The sequence below is a fragment of the Drosophila serrata genome, unplaced genomic scaffold (genome assembly GCF_035046125.1).
Source record: "Drosophila serrata isolate PLE 108 unplaced genomic scaffold, ASM3504612v1 contig_276, whole genome shotgun sequence".
Classification (NCBI taxonomy): Eukaryota; Metazoa; Arthropoda; class Insecta; order Diptera; family Drosophilidae; genus Drosophila; species Drosophila serrata.
In genome coordinates, this window is record NW_028257174.1 from 8,594,355 (window position 1) to 8,613,140 (window position 18,786).

Here is an 18,786-nt window from a genome sequence, read left to right on the forward strand (position 1 = left end):
TCCGTTTTCCGTTTATTAAAAAATGGTATCTCGAACCAAAAACCGAAAATACCAGCGTAAAAAAAAAAAATAAATAAAAACGCCAACAACAAACAGATGGAAAATGGAAGAAAAATGAGAAAAACGAAATAAGAGAAATGGAAAATGGAGCAGGCACTGGCCATGGCAGAGGCAAACAAACATAAATAGATAGGAGAAAAACCTGTCGCTGGAGCAGGACAACAACGGCGCCAGCAAGGACAACAAGGACACGGCCATACCATGGCATGGGGGACAGCACCAGGACACCGTGACACCGGGACACCGGGACACCGGGACACACCACATCATCCAGCTGCCGTACATAAGGCAGGCGCAGCCTCCCATGTACAGGAAAACCTGTGTGAAAGCTTTTCCCCAAACCTAAAAAAAAGGAGAAAGGCAAAGAAAAAGAACTCGCAAATATATGACAGGAAGGGGGCCGGACGGGGGTGAGGTGGCAGGAGCTGCGGACAGGTGAGCACAACAACACCTAAAGCTGGAGCATGAGCAAGAGTAGGAGTAGAAGCTGGGGACACTGGGGCGACAGGACAGCAGATGACAGGACACCGAAAAAAGAGCGAATTTGCCGGCGGAGACTGATGCACCGGGGAAAAAACAGGGAAAAACTCAATGAAAATCTAGAAAAGTCTATGAAAATCTATGGAAGTCTATGAAAATATGTGCAAAATCTATTAAAATCTTTAAAAATCTATTAAAATCGATGCAATATCTATAAAAATGTATGACAATCTATAAAAATCTATAAAAAATGTATTAAAAATTATTGAAAAATTAATAAGCTCATTAAAAACTTTCAAAAACCTCTGGAAACTCATAAGAAACCTATAAAAACAATAAAAAAGCCTATAAACCGTACAGAAAATATTTTATAGGCCAAAAATATATCATTATAAGTAAGAAACGGTTATATTTTCCTTTGAACAAATGTCTCAATTCCCCATTTATTGATTATAAATAAAAAAGAAAATATTGTACGCAAGGAAAATATATATTTTCTCTTAAGAACCAATAACTTATCAGATATTAATTAAAAAACCATAAATAGTTCAAAATTTATAATCAAAATTTAAGAATAAGCAAGAAATTGAGCTATATCCTGGTTATTGGTGTCCCGGCTCCTTTTCTTCGCCGTGTGCCAAATTCTGGGCCTCCATGTCCTCCATGTCCATGGCCAAATGAGGCAGAGGACAGGCCAAAAACAGCCCAGGAGGGAGGTCCTTAGCCGCCACCCCAGGAGACACAGACACAAATACCGACCGGGATGTACAGTGAAACAACCAAGGGGGTTGCTGTACATATATACACAAACATATATATATATACTACATATATATATATATATATATAGATTCATGGACTATATATACACAGGGGAGGGTTCTTCCGTTCCGTTGGCAAAAAGCGAGGCAAAGTAAAGCGCTATAAGAGCAAATATGGCTGCCAACACCCGGATTCGACACGTAAAGTGACGCGTTAGCTGCGTTGCTATGACAACCCAAAAAAGGCCTTCCTGCTCCTTCGTCCTGCCCACCATATCATACCCCAAACCCATGACCGTGTCCGTGTCCGGGTTTCATCCTGTGCGCAAAAAAAAACGTACAAGAAAAACGTAGAAAAGAAACTGAAATATAAGAAACGGTCGCCTGGCTTTCCACTGGTTTTCCCTTTGAACTTTCCCTCTACCTCTTTACCTCTCTCCCTCTCTGTATCTATCTACCTCTTTCTATCCCTCTCCTGGCACGTAAATAAAGTTGATGCAGTGGTCTATTGATGGGTCAGCTCTGGATATGGAATCGGCGGAATCATCGAATTTCATTTAATGAGATTTCCCACCGTCGTCCTTCGTCAGGTGGAAAAACGCCCTCTTGGAAAATGGTTGGCTAGCGTCATGGTGACGCAAAATTCTCAAGGGAAAACCACTTTCAAAAATCTTTAGGGAAATTCATGCCGAGTGCGAACAATTGAAAGTAAATACCACAATTTCTTTTTGGGTTTGGGTTTAATCAAAAAGTAAGGGAAACAAAAATGCAAGAAATTGGATCACATTTTTTAGAAAATATGTTTGAAAATGGTTTAAAAATATTGTGAATATATATGTTTGTATATATTTAGTCTGTAATATATTAAAATTAAGAGTAGAAAGTAGGAAAACTTAAAGCTACAAGAATTTATTCGCTTAAAAGTGACTTTCAATCAGATTTTATAACCCTTTAAAGGCATTTATTGCCCTTTTGTGCTTTAAAATTAGGAATATAATATTTTATAGCACATGATACCCTTTAATACACCATAATAGCCTTAACATTTAAATAAAACAAAAAAGAAAAAGGCCCCAACATTCTTTATATAAATTTCTAACCCGTTCAAACAAATTCCCTAAAAACAAGATTTTTTCGAAAATAAACTACACCCTTGACTAATTTCAAAATAGCACCCTTTTTCTTCTAACATATATACACGCAAATTTTAAATAAGATTATGTAATCAAACAAAACAATAGAGAAATATATATATAAATCAGAGGCAACCCCGCTCAGGGTGTAATCCATTCAAATCAAGCGTGTATATTTCCTTTATTTTTGTTTTGTTTTTCCCATTGTAGGTAACCGGTAGAGGAGGCTCTCCTATTTTTATCAGACTCTATTTATCCTACTGTCTATTTCGGTTGAATTGCAATTACAACTGCCGCTTTTCCATTTCCATCTCGATCTAAATGAAGCGATCGGTTGTTGCGCCCCTGGAAAAATCTCAACAATTGTTTCGATTGCGCAAAAAAAAGAAATGAAAAAAAAACGTGAAGTTTGAAGGATAATAGCTCAAGGCTGTATGGATCTATTGTTCGGGGAAAGGATCGCAGGATAGTAGGATCGCAGGATCGCTGGTTTCGCTGTATCCTCTTGAATAAACAGTTTGTCGGCTAAGCAAACAAAGTAATTGGGTTGCCAAATATTGCGCAGGGATCACCAAAAGGATCACTCCCTCGCCATGCCTAGCCTCGATTTCTTTATTTCCTTTATTTTTGTTGGGGAGATCCCAGTAGCTCGATAAGCAAACAGTGGAAGGTGCAGCCTCCTTGAGTTCTTGCGGCAGCGGAAACAGACAATTGCCAAGGATGCGCTCTAAGGGCTCAAGATCAAGCCGGCATCTATCATCTCTCCCATCCATCTAACGATTAAAACTAAGCCGAGAAGCTAAGTAGCTGCGATTGCCGCTTTTAGATAGTCAGAAAGATCGAAAGAGTTGTCCAAGGATTACAGGAATAAGAGGCAATTGTGCGTGGTTCTAAGAGCAACCTCCTAAGCCTACTCCTGCTCCTGCTCCTACCTAGGAAAGGACATCGCCACAAGGTGTTGCGCCAGCTGTCGCTCATTCAGAAAGTCGCCAAAGGACCCAACCCGCAGAAGTTTTGGGTTAAAGATATGCGGGATAGGGATAGGGAAAAGGACTAAGGATGGGGGAAGTAGGGAATAAGGAGTGGGTAGTAAACAGTGGGAATAGGGAGTAAGATTTAAGGATTGTGAAGAAGAACTGAGCACTGAGAGTAGCAGACCTTCAGCCGTCCGAATAATTTGACAAAAGCTCAGGGCCCGCGGCTTTGAAGTGGCCGACTTTAGGCTTTAGAAGTATACACCCAAGGAGAAAAACCAGTATACTCTGCTTACAAAAAATATTTATACCCCTTGCAAGGGTATCATTATTTCACTCAGAAGCTTGTAAAATAGTGAAGGAATCATTTCCGACCCCATAAATTATATATATTCTTGATCAGAATCAAAAGGCGAACCTTTTTAGCTATCTCCGGAAGAAAACAAAATTGTTATAATTTTTTCAAAATTTTATCATCATCATTAAAATTTGCAAAAATCGCCCAAAATTTTACATTTTGAACTGAGTATGCAGATTTATTAACCTATTAACAAAAACTAACATAGGACTGCTTTTCAAATTAAAATTAATGCCTTTTTGACGGAGTTATGAGTTTTTTCGATACTATCCCTTAATTCAATTGCAAACTGCAGGGGAATATAACCTTCTGCTTTCTAAAGTTTCTTTTTTTGTTTTTAAATATATTCGAAATATATCTTTTTATCAAATATCTTTAATATATCTTTAAATATAAGACACCCAAGTATATTCAGACTACTTTGAATATTTCCTAAATATTTAAATAAAAAGCTCCAGTATCTTTAGGCTTCTTATAATATTTTTTAAATATTTTTTCAAACTAAGATATATAAAAAAAAAAATAAAAGAGGAAGGTTTCAACTGAAATTACCTACAATTTGCTAACCTTTTTCCCCGACCCTATGTCCTGACAAGAAATCTGGGCAGGCTTAAAACAAGGGGGACGCCTGTCATAACTGCACAATGGGATCGTCGCAGGACTCGCGGACTTCCTTTCTTTGTTCACTGCCGCTCCTGCTCCTGATCCTCCTCCTCCTCCTTCTGCTCCTTCTGCTCCTCCTCCTGAATTCAAAATACAAATTCAGCTTCGGATTCCCCATATAGATTTCATTTGAGGCAGAAAAGGTAACCGATACGGTTGCTTGTTCTTTTAATTGCTCGCGAAAACGATAGGCAATCATCAGAGTCGGAGTCGGATCAGGAATCAGGAATCAGGATAACATATATATATATATTATATGTGTATAGGGGACAGGGGAGAGCAGGAGCGGCGACCATTTGGCGTCGACAGTTGGCGGTCGTCGTCCGCCGGCCGTCGTCGTCGGCGGCGGCATTTGTGATTGTCGGCTTTTGCGGCCGAAACATAACTATATCAGATTACATATTTTCCAGCTAGTCCAGGGAATCGCTCACTGGGCTAATGGACAACATGTCACCCTCAATTCTGGGCATTAACAGAAACAAAGAGGTAAATAAATTTATATATAAGTTTAGGACATTTTAAACAAGGCAAAGTAGAACGTTTTGCTGTTTTAATTTTGATTCCATTTCTGGCAAATACAATGCCACACCAAGGGGCATCGCATTATTTTTTGGTTCTTTTGCGGCTAGCCACCAAATTGACCGTTAACTGATTTTCAAATTTGTGCCCCTTTTTTTATTTTTTTAAGCTCAAAACTCAACTCAACCGCCACTGCCGCACCTACATATGTATGTCACAGATCAGTGACACAGCAAGTAAGCACATCTACCCTCCGATATCTGGCTTATATATGGAACTATACCCTGCTAAGTGGAAACACTATGTTCTAAAAGAAAGAGGAATTTTTATTTATCGCGTTGTTTAAAAGCGAGCAGCGCCCAAATCGATGGCAACCTTTTAACGCTGTCAAAATGCAGCCATTGAAGCGTTACCCAAACCCCTCAATAAAATACAAAATATATGTAACAAATAAAAATAAAACCAACGCCAGAGCCACGCCTACAGTCGCCTACGTTGCGTTTTCCCCTCGACTTTCCATTGATATAATCTCCAAATAGCCTAGTAATCGTAGTGCAAGAAAGGATATGACTTATTCGGACTATAGCTTATATATTTGGCATATATATATATTTGGTGAATATAACCATATACATCTGTTTGCTTGAGGATTTGTTTTGGTATATCCGGTTTATTAATTTATTGGTTCTTATTTAGGTTAATTTATCCTTCCATTTATCTATTTATTAGTTCGTTGATTAAGCTGTTTATTCACTTATCCTTTCATTTATTCGTTTATTAATGAGTTAACTCTCTAATTCACTTGTCCTTTCAGAGTATTATATTTGTAGTCAGAAGCTTAAACCAATGAGAAGTTGACGTTTCCGACCCTATAAATCATATATATTCTTGATCAGCATTAACAAACGAATCGATCTGGCCATCTCCGGGGGAAAAAAAAATTTGCTAATTTTTTCAAAATTTTATAAGGGATTACATCTTTAAAACTTAAAAAAATTTACACAAATTTTATTTTTTTAATTAAGAACGCAGATTTATTAAACTAACAAAAACAAACATAGAACTGCTTTCCGAATTAAAATTAATGCATTTTTGGCTTTATTATGAGTTTTTTAATACTTGATGTATTAATTAAATAATTATGATTTATTTGTATATAATTAAATAAGAAACCCAAGCAAAACAAATATTTTTTGTATGCTTCAAAGAACTGGAATTCATCACTTTCCCGCTACAAATTCAAACCTATAACAAACCTGTTCTTAGCTCATGGCAGCAGCCCACAAGCGCCATCTGGCGGGGCAACCGGGAACCCCAACTTATCCTAGTTCCGAACCTCAAACAAAATCCAATTCAGAGTGCTGCCAGATGTTGCACATATCCTAGCCTCACCTGTTCACACCGCAGTGGCAGCCCCCTGAGCCCAGTCACGTTTTCCCCGTTTCGACCGTCGTCGTCCTCGTCGTCGTCGCAAAAATTACCACAAAAAAAATACGAGAAAGAAAACGGAAAAGAACCACACAAAGTTTGCACAGTTTTACTTCGAGAAATAACTGAACAAAGTTCATAGGAATTGCCTGAAATCAAGTCAAGAAGATCCGGTTTATTGTGTGTCCTGCAACTGAAACGGAATTAATTGCTTGCAAAATCGAACAAAGACAAAAGCGAAAAGACGGGCTGAGCTTCGGATTACGCACATCGGCGTTTGGCGTGCACATAGATAAAGTGATATATATATATATCTATTAAATATAGAGAGTGATTCTCCAGGACGATATCCTTTTGCGGCAGCTGGAGCTTTGTTGTCGCCCGTATTATTATTATGTAAGCCCCCTCCCCACCCGAACGAGTGTGTGTTGTTTGTGTTGTGTCCCCGCAATAAAGTCCATATTGTCAAAGGCAATTGAACGGGGTCCTGCCACGCCCCCGCCACCCTCATCCGCAGGAACTACCCCAACACTAAAGCAACAGCAAAATAGCAGACACAAGGCAGGACTCGGACACGGACACGGAATCTTTGTTGCTGTTGCATTTATTTGATTTGATGACTAAGTGTGGCGGCTGTCGTCGAGAGGCGGCATACGGGGGGGCGATGGCTTTTAAGGACCTTTTTTTTTGTAGGGAGGGAAGGCAGGACATACTGTTGTCGGCGCTTGCTCGCATATCGATCGCAATTATCGATAAGTTGCATGACGTGAGCTGAACTGAGCTAAGCCAGGCTGAGTTGCAAATTGAGTTCAAGGCAACGCCTCTTGTAAAAGTGTCTCCTCCTTTCGTGCTCATCCTTTTGCATCCTGCGCAACCACGCAAGCATAGCTCAGGAAACGATAAAAATTGCATGTCAAATCGATTATAAATCGATACAAGTTTTTTGTATAGCTTAATCTATAATTAGTAATTAATTTAAGTACTAGGGAGTTCTCTGTATTAAAAGGAGTCCTACAGAAAATTAAACTACTACTAATCCCGTATCCTTCCTATTTCAGAACCCCAGCCAGGATGTTGTCCCTATCATCGCTGCCACCGCCTCCATCGCTATTCCTGCTCTTTCTGTGCGTCCTTGGCTCAGACATTTCGGAAGCGGATCGCTCCTCCTCCGCTTTGCTTGCAGGGGAGAATGCGACGCTAACGGCGCTGCCCTCATCCTCATCGGCTGCAACGGCACCCATCACCGATAGACCCATATTATCGGTGCCGGAGAAGACACTGGGTGACTACGATAACCCCAGCAACTCCCAGGGGAGCAGCAGCAGCAGCAACAGCAATGTGAGCAGTCAAACTGGGAATTTGGGCAACCTGAGCAGCCTAGGAACATCCTACAACAACGATGCCAGCGATGAGCAGACCACCAGCACTGGCAACACTAGCAACAATAGCAGCAACATGAGCCAAACGAGCAGCTCCAGTGCCATGAGCAACATAAACAGCAGCAGCAGCAATCCCATCTCCAGCACAACTTTATTAGCAGGAGCTGACACCCAGGATGGTCTTGTCCTGGCCACGCCCACGGCCATTAATGGCAGTACGCTGCCAGAGCATCAGACTATTGGTCAGGCACCGCCCACAAAGGGAGAGCAGGAGGCTATACTGCGAGCTTTAGACTGGCTAAAGGAAAAACGTGCCTCGGACTATGGCTGGGGCAATGACACCCATGTGGTTATACTGGCCAAAGAGCTATCCGGCGGACGGGATCCCAATGACAGCGTCGATGGGCATGTGCAGGTGATCCAAGAGCTGGAGGACACGCTGTCGGTAAAGGAAATGGAGATTGAAATTCTGGCCATGCTGGATCGCCATCATACGCTGCCCAAGCCCCTCGATTTGGACAAACTGGCACGCTATGTTCTAGCTTTGGGTTCGCTGTGCAAGGATCCGAAGCATTTCCATGGCCACGATCTGGTGGCCACCTTGCAGCATCATGAGCCTGCACAGGACATTGAGTTTGCGCTAACCACGCTCTCCGCCTGCAGTTCGGCGGCGCATGTGAGAAAACGTCAAATACGACGCCTCTTGGATATTGCCAGCGGTGTGACGGATCAGAGTGTCGATGCCATTGCAATGGTCATTCTGGCATTGCGTTGCATTGTCACCGATCACCGCCATCGGCATCTGCAGCACTTTGTTCGTCGGCCGGCCCGGGGTTTGGCCAGCCTGCAGGATCAACGCGGTAGCTTTGGATCGCTACGCAGCACAGCCCTGGCCATGCAGGCTTTGCAGGATCTGGAATATGATCCGGCTGGTCATTGGAATCGCACCGCTGCCTCGCGCTATATTCTTAGCCGGCAGCGAGCGGATGGAGGATGGAGCGAAGAGCCGCTGCAGGATGGCCAGGAGCCGGATATTGGTGTTGGCCTTACGGCTGACATTATCCTAGCTCTGGGCTGGAAGGGATTGGGTGCAGTGCGGGCATTGCAATGCGACCATGTGATACGTGAGAGCAGTGATCCCACGGGTGAGAGTCCTGATTTAACTTCTTGGCTTGAAAAGCCTTCTTAAATGGTGATTTTTATGTGCTTGCAGAGAATGGTGAACCCAAGCTGGCTGTGCCCTTTGGCCTGAGCTCCTCTGCCGAGGAATCGGATGCCAAGAATATCTCCTATACGTACACGTTGTGGGTGGGCTCCAATGTAACCGAGGCCTTCTCCCTGTCACTTGTTTCGCCCAAAAACACCAGCTTTTTCAAGGCCATGACCCAGGCCGCCGAAATGGATCCCAGGTGAGGATTAAGATATTAATTTTCCTATCTATGAGTTGACTAATCATGGGTTTTATCCTAAACAGATTCATTTTCGAGGCGCGGGAATGGCCCAATGGCCACTATGTTCACACTCTGTATGGCAAGAAGGAGGAGCCGCGAGGGTGAGCACTTTATCAAATAATGATTAACTAAAGCTTGGATTATTATGGATAAATTTGTAACTAATTATTTAGGTATCACTACTGGTTACTCTATCGGCTGCCAGAACTGCCCGATCCCAATAATACACCCGGGAATCAGCTTATTGCGCCTGTTGGTAAGTTTATAATGACCTTATGTACCTGTGACGTTGTGTCTTCGAAGATAAAAGAGGCTTTCCTTGATATATAGTTGGATTTAAGATTGATAAAATTGTATAATTTATGTATTTACTTTATAATTTTATCATAAAATCAGGAGATTTATAACCCATAACTTTTCACATATATTCGAGACATTATTGCCTTCAAATCTAATAGACTTCCTAGTTAGTTATTTAGATATAAGGATATATATTCACACATATCTTCTACGAAATCCTTGTTTAGTAATCGGTACTTTCTCATCCAATTATTTTGATTAATTATAATCAGATTTTTTCTAAAAACTCCAAGGATCTAAAAAGATAACTTTTAAAAGCTTAATTTCGATTTGAAACCAAAAAAATATTACAATATTTCTATCTCTCTTGCTTTTAGGTGTGGACGAGCTAATGGTGGAGGATGGTGAGCACTATCTGTACTGGTACAAGAAGCTCTAAGCACCGCGGCCTTAGACGGAGCTGCAGTTTAACCCACTAAGCAAAGTCCAAAATAGAAGCAGAAAGCAAAAAAAAAAAATAAGCAAAACAGAACGAAACAGAAAAACAAAAGAAAGAGATGATGAATAATACCCGGTGCTACTGGACTATTTCTAAAACAAAAATATATATGGCCACATTAATTCACAGACACACACACAAACACATTTGCAATAGGCAAGGTACAGAGAAGTAAATAACGGTGAATAACAGTGTGCCCAGAGCTCTCTCTCAATATATATATTGCATATATAACAGCATAATGGCGTAATCAAAACAAAAAATAATAACAAAATAAAGGCAAGGAGAAACGGCGAAAAGAAACAGAAAAAAGGATATATACCTAGGTTAGTTGCTCTAGGACTCACAACTGATCTCGATTCGGAGCACCTCAGGCTAATATTTAAAGCATAACTATAACTTTAAACGATTAAAAAAAAACAAAAAAAAAAAAAAAAAAAAAAACAAGAAACAAAGAAAAAAAAGGAAGAGGGAGAAGAAGACAAGGAGTAGGAGAGAAACTAAAACTTAAACTAAAACACTAACAACAGCAGGCATCGAATGGTAGACCGTTGGATTAACTAACGGCACCAATCCGTCCGTTTTAGGCCCCGTTTCCGCTCCGCTCACTGCTTCGCTTCGCCGCCTATCGACAAAACTATCGATATCAAAAGGATATTTTCGATACCAAATCGGGCGAATCGTTAAGCGATAAGTATTTCGTTGCTTGAAACGAAAACAAACCAACAAAGAAACGAAAAAACCACAAAACCAAAAACCAAATGCTTTATATGTTATTAAAGTAAGAGATTCGATGAGGAAGCAGGATTAAAAGGACGAAAAGAGAAAGATAGACAAATGGAGGAGTGGAGAAAAGGAGAAATACAATTGAAGGATGAAGTAGAAGGCCATCGAGCTAGTCCAAGCGAAGCATGTTATACCAAACACCGTACGTAACAATAAGTGATTGAAAATCATCCTTAGACATACACACATACTGCATAAAATCGATATACATTTAAAAAGGGAAGAAAAAAACTAAAAAAAAAAAAAAAAACATACAAAAAACAACTAGTTTTATATGAAGTTAAGTAAATGAAGGAAGGCATATATTATATGAAGAGTATATACAGGAGCAGAAGAAGAGAACGATACTACCCCCCAAGACACTATCTATGCCTATGTCAAACTATTCACAAATCCATATACCATATACCATTTACCATTTACCATATGCCATATATACATACATACCTATGTAGCACATACATACATACATGCTATCTACAAAAAAACGAAAAAATGCCTAAGGAAAAACTATTACTCATTCGCCTTGTAGACCCATTGCTTTTGGGGAACACACATTTCACGCCCTCTTACCACCACCGCCCCTATTTCTTCACCTTATGTATGTATCAAGCCCCGCCCCACCCCGCTCCGGATCTTTCCAACCAGTTAATTATCTTAATTAAAGCCTAGCCTAACCGACTCTAACTACAACTACTAACTAAACTAACTTGAATCAAAGCCAAGCCAGAGTGCAGCAGCAGCGAATCCAAAACTAAACTAAACCAATTAACTAACCTAGCGATCTAAACTAACTCGTTTATACGATAAGCATAAACACAAATTGAGCTTTTTAAATTGTGCAGAAACCCAACACTTATATAGAACACACACCTACACCAACAACAAACACCAACACCAAACACCTAACACCCACACCTAACCCACAGAGAGAAAGCAGCTTAGGATTTGAGAATGAGTTTTTTGTATGTTCCAAGCCTGTGTGACCCTTTCTATTAATCTAATTTAAATGTCCCCAAATTTATGGCAACAGCAACATTAAGTGTATAATTCCTGTAAAGAGCAATATATAGTATTCAGGAACAAAGGAAATTGATAGATTTGTAAACACATGTTGCTGTTCCTGACTTCTTATATTCAGTTTTCGGTGAGTGGAGAAAGTACGAAGAACAAGAGCGTGAATAAACATCAAAATAATTGAAAACTACACAAAAATAAGTCTTTTTAATTAATTATTACCCAAAAAGGATGACATTGTAACAAAGAAGTTGAAACCAAAATGGAGTTCCAATAGGAAAATTCCAGCATGTTTTAAATCAAAGCAGTTAATGACTAAATTTTGATAAGGTATATTCTCTAGGTGAGTAAAAGTATGTAGTAAGTAATATCAATAAAAATAGATAGTAAAAGAGAGCAAGAAAGGAAGCCAAATATATCACACCTACATATGTATGTATAAAATGGTCATTCTAGGGACTTAAAATCTATATATTTGTATATTAACTTTCTTAAAGAAATTAAAGTTTAAAAACTCATAACCAAAATTGCTTTAATTTATAGGATTTACAAATCTGCATACTTAATATAAATTTTTTTAATTCAAATTTTTATAAATTTTTACAAAAAATTTACGATGTAACCCCTTATAAAATTTTCAAAAAATTCATAAAACTAATTTTTTCTGCAGGAGATGGCAAGATTGAATCGCCTTTTCGTGCTGATCAAGAATATATATGGTTTATAGGGGCGGAAATGACTCCTTCGATGTGTGTAAATATTCAGGGGCAAGCATAAAAGAAAAAAGAATATAGATTTGTCTCACTCACCCGCTTACAATTGTTGCTGAAAATCCGAACCGACGAAGGATGGACAAAGCACACGCACTAAATAAATAAATCAATAAATAAAAAAAATAAATATAGAAGAAACTAACTTGGGTTACCACAAATTTCACCCTTGCAAGGTATTATAAATTTAGCAAGAAGTTTGTTATGAATCAAAAGAGTAATTTTCAACAATATATAATACCCTGCAAGGATGTAACAAAAACTTCGGCATTCCGAAATAAAAGGTAAAATTCAATCAATCAATTTCATCGAAAACATTATTTAAAAGTTGAGCTTCATTAAGATTCGCTTAATTTAGTTCTATTTATAATCCATAAATTGCCTAACACAAAAAGGTAAACAAAGGCAGCAGCTTCCAAATATCAAAATTGCCACCCACAAGAGTGTAGCGTATTCTGAGAGAGCGACTCTCTCCCGCTCTTGGTTTCCATTTTCAGTGCGGGAGCAAGGAATGCCAGTAACGGGGCTTTCTACTCGGTAAATATTCAGGGACAAGCGAAGAAAAAAATGCGAGCGCGAAGCAAGTGTAAACGTAGCATACACGCAAAAAGAATATAGTTTTGTCTCACTCACCCGCTTACAATTGTTGCTGCTGCAGATCCCAACGGGCAACGATGCACGAAGCACACGCACAAAAGACAGGTAAAAACCTTCTTATTGCGCAGTTAAATTTGTTGAAGACTTGCAGTTATTCGGCTTTGGTTGTGGGGCTGCTCGTGGCTTTGCACCCACTTCACTGCTCGGGCTCACTAATTTCCGCGACTTCTCACACTTGTTTTCACTTTTCTTCCGCCGTATTGTTCCGCGTACTTTGATTTAATGAAGCCGCGATCGCCTTTCCGGTGATTTGGTGGTACTGTCACGCCGGCCGGCTGCTTCGGAAGAACTGATTTACGAAGACCACCGAGAGAGGTCACTTGGCGTTACTGGAAGGCGGCAATGTTTCGGCGATTTTTGTGGGGGAGAGAGAGAGGATCTAGCTGTTGCTAATATTAGCTGGACGCTTCCAAGCAACTCCTAGTTTCGAACCGGTGGGGAAACATGCTCTGAATGGTATTTGATGTGAGGGTGTTAGGCTTGGATATTACTTTCCTAATTGGGTTCGATTAAAATAAATTAAATCAGTAAATAAATAAATCAATAAATAATAAAATAAATTTAGAAGAATCTAACTTGGGTTACCACAAATTTCACCCTTGCAAGGTATTATAAATTTAGTAAGAAGTTCGTTATGAATTAAAAGAGAAATTTCCGACAATATTTAATGCCCTGCAAGGATGTAACAAAAAATCAAGTTAACTTTGGCATGCCGCAATAAAAATCAATCAATTAATATGATCGAAAACATTATTTAAGAAATCATATAAGTTGAGTTTTATTAAGATTAGCTCAATTTAGTTCTTTTTATGATTCATAAATTGCCTAACACAAAAAGGTAAACAAAGGCAGCAGCTTCCAAATATCAAAATTGCCACCCACAAGAGTGTAGCGTATTCTGAGAGAGCGACTCTCTCCCGCTCTTGGTTTCCATTTTCAGTGCGGGAGCAAGGAATGCCAGTAACGGGACTTTCTACTCGGTAAATATTCAGGGACAAGCGAAGAAAAAAATGCGAGCGCGAAGCAAGTGTAAACGTAGCATACACGCAAAAAGAATATAGTTTTGTCTCACTCACCCGCTTACAATTGTTGCTGCTGCAGATCCCAACGGGCGACGATGCACGAAGCACACGCACAAAAGATAGGTAAAAACCTTCTTATTGCGCAGTTAAATTTGTTGAAGACTTGCAGTTATTCGGCTTTGGTTGTGGGGCTGCTCGTGGCTGTGCACCCACTTCACTGCTCGAGCTCACTGATTTCCGCGACTTCTCACACTTGTTTTCACTTTTCTTCCGCCGTATTGTTCCGCGTACTTTGATTTAATGAAGCCGCGATCGCTTTTCCGGTGATTTGGTGGTACTGTCACGCCGGCCGGCTGCTTCGGAAGAACTGATTTACGAAGACCACCGAGAGAGGTTACTTGGCGTTACTGGAAGGCGGCAATGTTTCGGCGATTTTTGTGGGGGAGAGAGAGAGGATCTAGCTGTTGCTAATATTAGCTGGACGCTTCCAAGCAACTCCTAGTTTCGAACCGGTGGGGAAACATGCTCTGAATGGTATTTGATGTGTGGGTGTTAGGCTTGGATATTATTTTCCTAATTGGGTTCGATTAAAATAAATTAAATCAGTAAATAAATAAATCAATAAATAATAAAATAAATTTAGAAGAATCTAACTTGGGTTACCACAAATTTCACCCTTGCAAGGTATTATAAATTTAGCAAGAAGTTTGTTATGAATCAAAAGAGTAATTTTCAAGAATACATAATACCCTGCAAGGATGTAACAAAAACTTCGGCATGCCGAAATAAAAGGTAAAATTCAATCAATCAATTTCATCGAAAACATTATTTAAAAGTTGAGTTTCATTAAGATTCGCTTAATTTAGTTCTATTTATAACCCATAAATTGCCTAACACAAAAAGGTAAACAAAGGCAGCAGCTTCCAAATATCAAAATTGCCACCCACAAGAGTGTAGCGTATTCTGAGAGAGCGACTCTGTCCCGCTCTTGGTTTCCATTTTCAGTGCGAGAGCAAGGAATGCCAGTAACGGGACTTTCTACTCGGTGAATATTCAGGGGCAAGCGAAAAAAAAAAAATGTGCGCGCGAAGCAAGTGCAAACCTAGCGTACAAGAAAAAAGAATATAGTTTTTCTCACTCACCCTCTCACAATTGTTGTTGCTGCAGATCCCAACGGACGAAGAATGGAAAAAGCACACGCACAAAAGAACGAAAAAATCTTATTGCGCATTAAATTTGTTAAACACTTGCATTTGTGGGACACTTGCAATTGTTCCACACTTGCAGGTGTTGCATTTGCACATACAAATAACAAAACAATATTAACTAGCCAAAGAAAAAGCGCGGATCTTGGCAATTTACATACTTTACATTGAAAAAATAACACACACACAAACGACAGCGGCTCGGTTTTGGTTGTGGGGCTGCTCCTGGCTTTGCCCTCACTTCACACACATTTTGCACTGATTTCCGCGACTTTTCATACTTGTTGTTTCGCCGTTTTTTTTCCGCGCACTTTGATTTAATGGCCGCTGCGATCGCCTTTCCGTGGATTCGATAGTACTGTCACGCCGGCCGGCTGCTTCGGGAGAACTGATTTACGAAGACGACCGGGAGATGCTAAAAGGTGGTACTGGAAGGCGTCGGTGTTTGTGGGTGAGAGAGAGAGGATCCAGCAAATATTAGCTGGACACTTCCAAGCAACTCCTAGTTTCGAACCGGTGGGGAAACATGCTCTGAATGGTATTTGATGTGTAGGTGATAGGCTTGAATATTAAATTCCTAATTGGGTTCGATAAAAAATAAAAAAAAAATTAAGTAAAGAAATAAATCAATAAATAATAAAATAAAATTAGACTTGGATTATAAAACTTGGATTACCACAAATTTCACCCTTGCAAGGTATTATAAATTTAGTAAGAAGTTTGTTATGAATTAAAAGAGAAATTTCCGACAATATTTAATGCCCTGCAAGGATGTAACAAAAAATCAAGTTAACTTTGGCATGCCGCAATAAAAATGAATCAATAAATTTGATCGAAGACATTATTTAAAATCATATAAGTTGAGTTTCATTAAGATTCGCTCAATTTAGTTCTTTTTATGATTCATAAATTGCCTAACACAAAAAGGTAAACAAAGGCAGCAGCTTCCAAATATCAAAATTGCCACCCAAAAGAGTGTAGCGTATTCTGAGAACGCGGCTCTCTCCCGCTCTTGGTTTCCATTTTCAGTGCGAGAGCAAGGAATGCCAGTAACGGGACTTTCTACTCGGTGAATATTCAGGGGCAAGCGAAAAAAAAAAATGTGCGCGCGAAGCAAGTGCAAACCTAGCATACAAGAAAAAATAATATAGTTTTGTCTCACTCACCCTCTCACAATTGTTGTTGCTTTAGATCCCAACGGACGAAGAATGGAAAAAGCACACGCACAAAAGAACGAAAAAATCTTATTGCGCATTAAATTTGTTAAACACTTGCATTTGTGGGACACTTGCAATTGTTCCACACTTGCAGGTGTTGCATTTGCACATACAAATAACAAAACAATATTAACTAGCCAAAGAAAAAGCGCGGATCTTGGCAATTTACATACTTTACATTGAAAAAATAACACACACACAAACGACAGCGGCTCGGTTTTGGTTGTGGGGCTGCTCCTGGCTTTGCCCTCACTTCACACACATTTTGCACTGATTTCCGCGACTTTTCATACTTGTTGTTTCGCCGTTTTTTTTCCGCGCACTTTGATTTAATGGCCGCTGCGATCGCCTTTCCGTGGATTCGATAGTACTGTCACGCCGGCCGGCTGCTTCGGGAGAACTGATTTACGAAGACGACCGGGAGATGCTAAAAGGTGGTACTGGAAGGCGTCGGTGTTTGTGGGTGAGAGAGAGAGAGGATCCAGCAAATATTAGCTGGACACTTCCAAGCAACTCCTAGTTTCAAACCGTTGGGGAAACATGATGGCATTGGGATTTGTTGGGAAACTGCTAGGTGTTTACTCTATTTTAAATTTAAAAGATGTAACCCCTTATAAAATTTAAATTAATTACATTTTTGTGTTGTTTAAATAAAAATGGCTTAAAATCGCAGATGGACAGTCTTATTCTGGAATTGGAATTGAAACTGCATATTTGTTATTGTTTTTAAAGAAAAATGCAATGGCAGCACCAAAAATGTAACAGATGGGAACAATGAGAAGAAGTTCAGTGTCAAAGCAAAGATAAACATATGGTATATGTATACTACTGAATACCCTTTTTAATAAATGTTAACACGGAACATTAAATATTAATTCTATTTAAAAATGTCATGGTTTTACGTTTTAGCAGATATTAAAGGTTCGCTATAAAACTATTAATTATATAGTAAATTTATAAACTAATTTAACTATTGTCTGTAAAGTTTTTAAAAAGAGGTAGTCCTAGGGTCGAGTATACCTGGCACGCGTCAGGAGACATTTTGGCGTCGTTTCACTTCTTCCCATTCCACTTCACTTGCATTTTGCCTGCCTTGCCGTGAAGACGCTTTTTTAGTTAGTTTTTTTTTGGTCTTTTCCCAAAGAATTTAATCAGGTGAGTTTTTAACGTTAATAAGCAAGTGATTATTAATTAATTGATGTGCACAACTTAATGAAAAGTGTCTAGGCATTAGCGTTTTATGGCCATAGGCTGCCGCATGCCAAAACCTTTAACAAATGCCATTAATTAAAGATTTGCATGTTGAGCTATTTACAATAATAAAATAAAAGGTTAAAAAACACACGGTTGCATTTTATAAATGAATAAATTAATAAATATGTACGTACATATGAACATGTATCTTTGTAAAATCGTGTAATTTGTGAACAAGTTGTGCGAAAAGAAGCAAATACAAAACGAACATGTTCATTCCTGTACAAAATTTGACATTAAAACAAAATTAGCTCAAAGTGCAATTAGAGTTGAATGTTATATTTATATTATTATATTTAAACATCTTTTTCTGAAAATATAAATAAATAAGTTGATTATCTACTATTACTCACAGAAAGAACATGGCTTTTAAGACGAATCCACCAGAAGAAAACTGTAAGTAAAAGTTGGAATGTTGTTTAATATATGTATAATATTAATAAAAATATAAATATAATTACAGCTACCTCTGAGGGGACTGACGAATCTGGAGATCAACCAGTGGTCAAGATACCAACTAAGGAGGACATTGAGATACTGCAAATGAAGATCGAAGCAAACAACAAGGAGTTGAACGATTTCTCTTGCTCCTTGGTCAATGCCATGCTTGCCAGCGTCGTATTGTCGACCTATTGCCCACCGGGTAGTGAGGTACTCCAACAGCTCAAAGCATCCAATGAGGACATTGGTGCCTGTGTTGAAGAGGTGTCCAAACTTTCGGCCCTCCTCACAAATATCAAGGATGAGTTGGAGAAACATAAATAAAATCGAATGGAAACAAGGACTGAAGCAAACTATTAATGAAAATTAAAAATGCAATTTTTAAACAAAAGGAAATTTAGTTTTGATTAAA

The 18,786-nt window shown here is 39.2% G+C and overlaps 2 protein-coding genes and 1 long non-coding RNA gene across 5 annotated transcripts in view; 2 read left to right on the forward strand and 1 right to left on the reverse strand.

Annotated features, from left to right (window-relative positions):
• Window positions 1-17,081, reverse strand: part of LOC110181660 (uncharacterized) — a 222,177-nt gene extending 205,096 nt beyond the window's left edge. For 2 of the 3 annotated variants that reach the window (XR_015272411.1, XR_015272410.1), the window contains exons 1-5: window positions 16,629-17,081; window positions 15,400-16,039; window positions 14,312-14,830; window positions 13,212-13,730; window positions 12,618-12,674 (exon numbers count right to left, since the gene is read on the reverse strand). This is a non-coding gene — a long non-coding RNA (uncharacterized LOC110181660). Of the gene's footprint in view, window positions 1-12,617; window positions 12,675-13,211; window positions 13,731-14,311; window positions 14,831-15,399; window positions 16,040-16,628 lie in introns of those variants that run through there. The other variant, XR_015272413.1, reaches the window with a different exon arrangement.
• On the forward strand, window positions 6,343-12,006 carry LOC110181658 (uncharacterized protein CG3556). Its single transcript, XM_020949464.2, has 6 exons — window positions 6,343-6,772; window positions 7,435-8,900; window positions 8,969-9,164; window positions 9,230-9,307; window positions 9,380-9,462; window positions 9,884-12,006. Exons 2-6 carry the CDS (start codon window positions 7,448-7,450, stop codon window positions 9,943-9,945), a joined length of 1,872 nt encoding a protein of 623 aa, XP_020805123.1. The 5' UTR covers window positions 6,343-6,772; window positions 7,435-7,447; the 3' UTR covers window positions 9,946-12,006.
• Window positions 17,082-17,444: 363 nt separating the features above from the next.
• On the forward strand, window positions 17,445-18,765 carry LOC110182010 (uncharacterized). Its single transcript, XM_020949941.2, has 3 exons — window positions 17,445-17,834; window positions 18,289-18,329; window positions 18,397-18,765. The coding sequence occupies exons 2-3, from the start codon at window positions 18,296-18,298 to the stop codon at window positions 18,696-18,698; spliced, it is 336 nt and encodes a 111-aa protein (XP_020805600.1). The 5' UTR covers window positions 17,445-17,834; window positions 18,289-18,295; the 3' UTR covers window positions 18,699-18,765.
• Window positions 18,766-18,786: the final 21 nt, after the last annotated feature.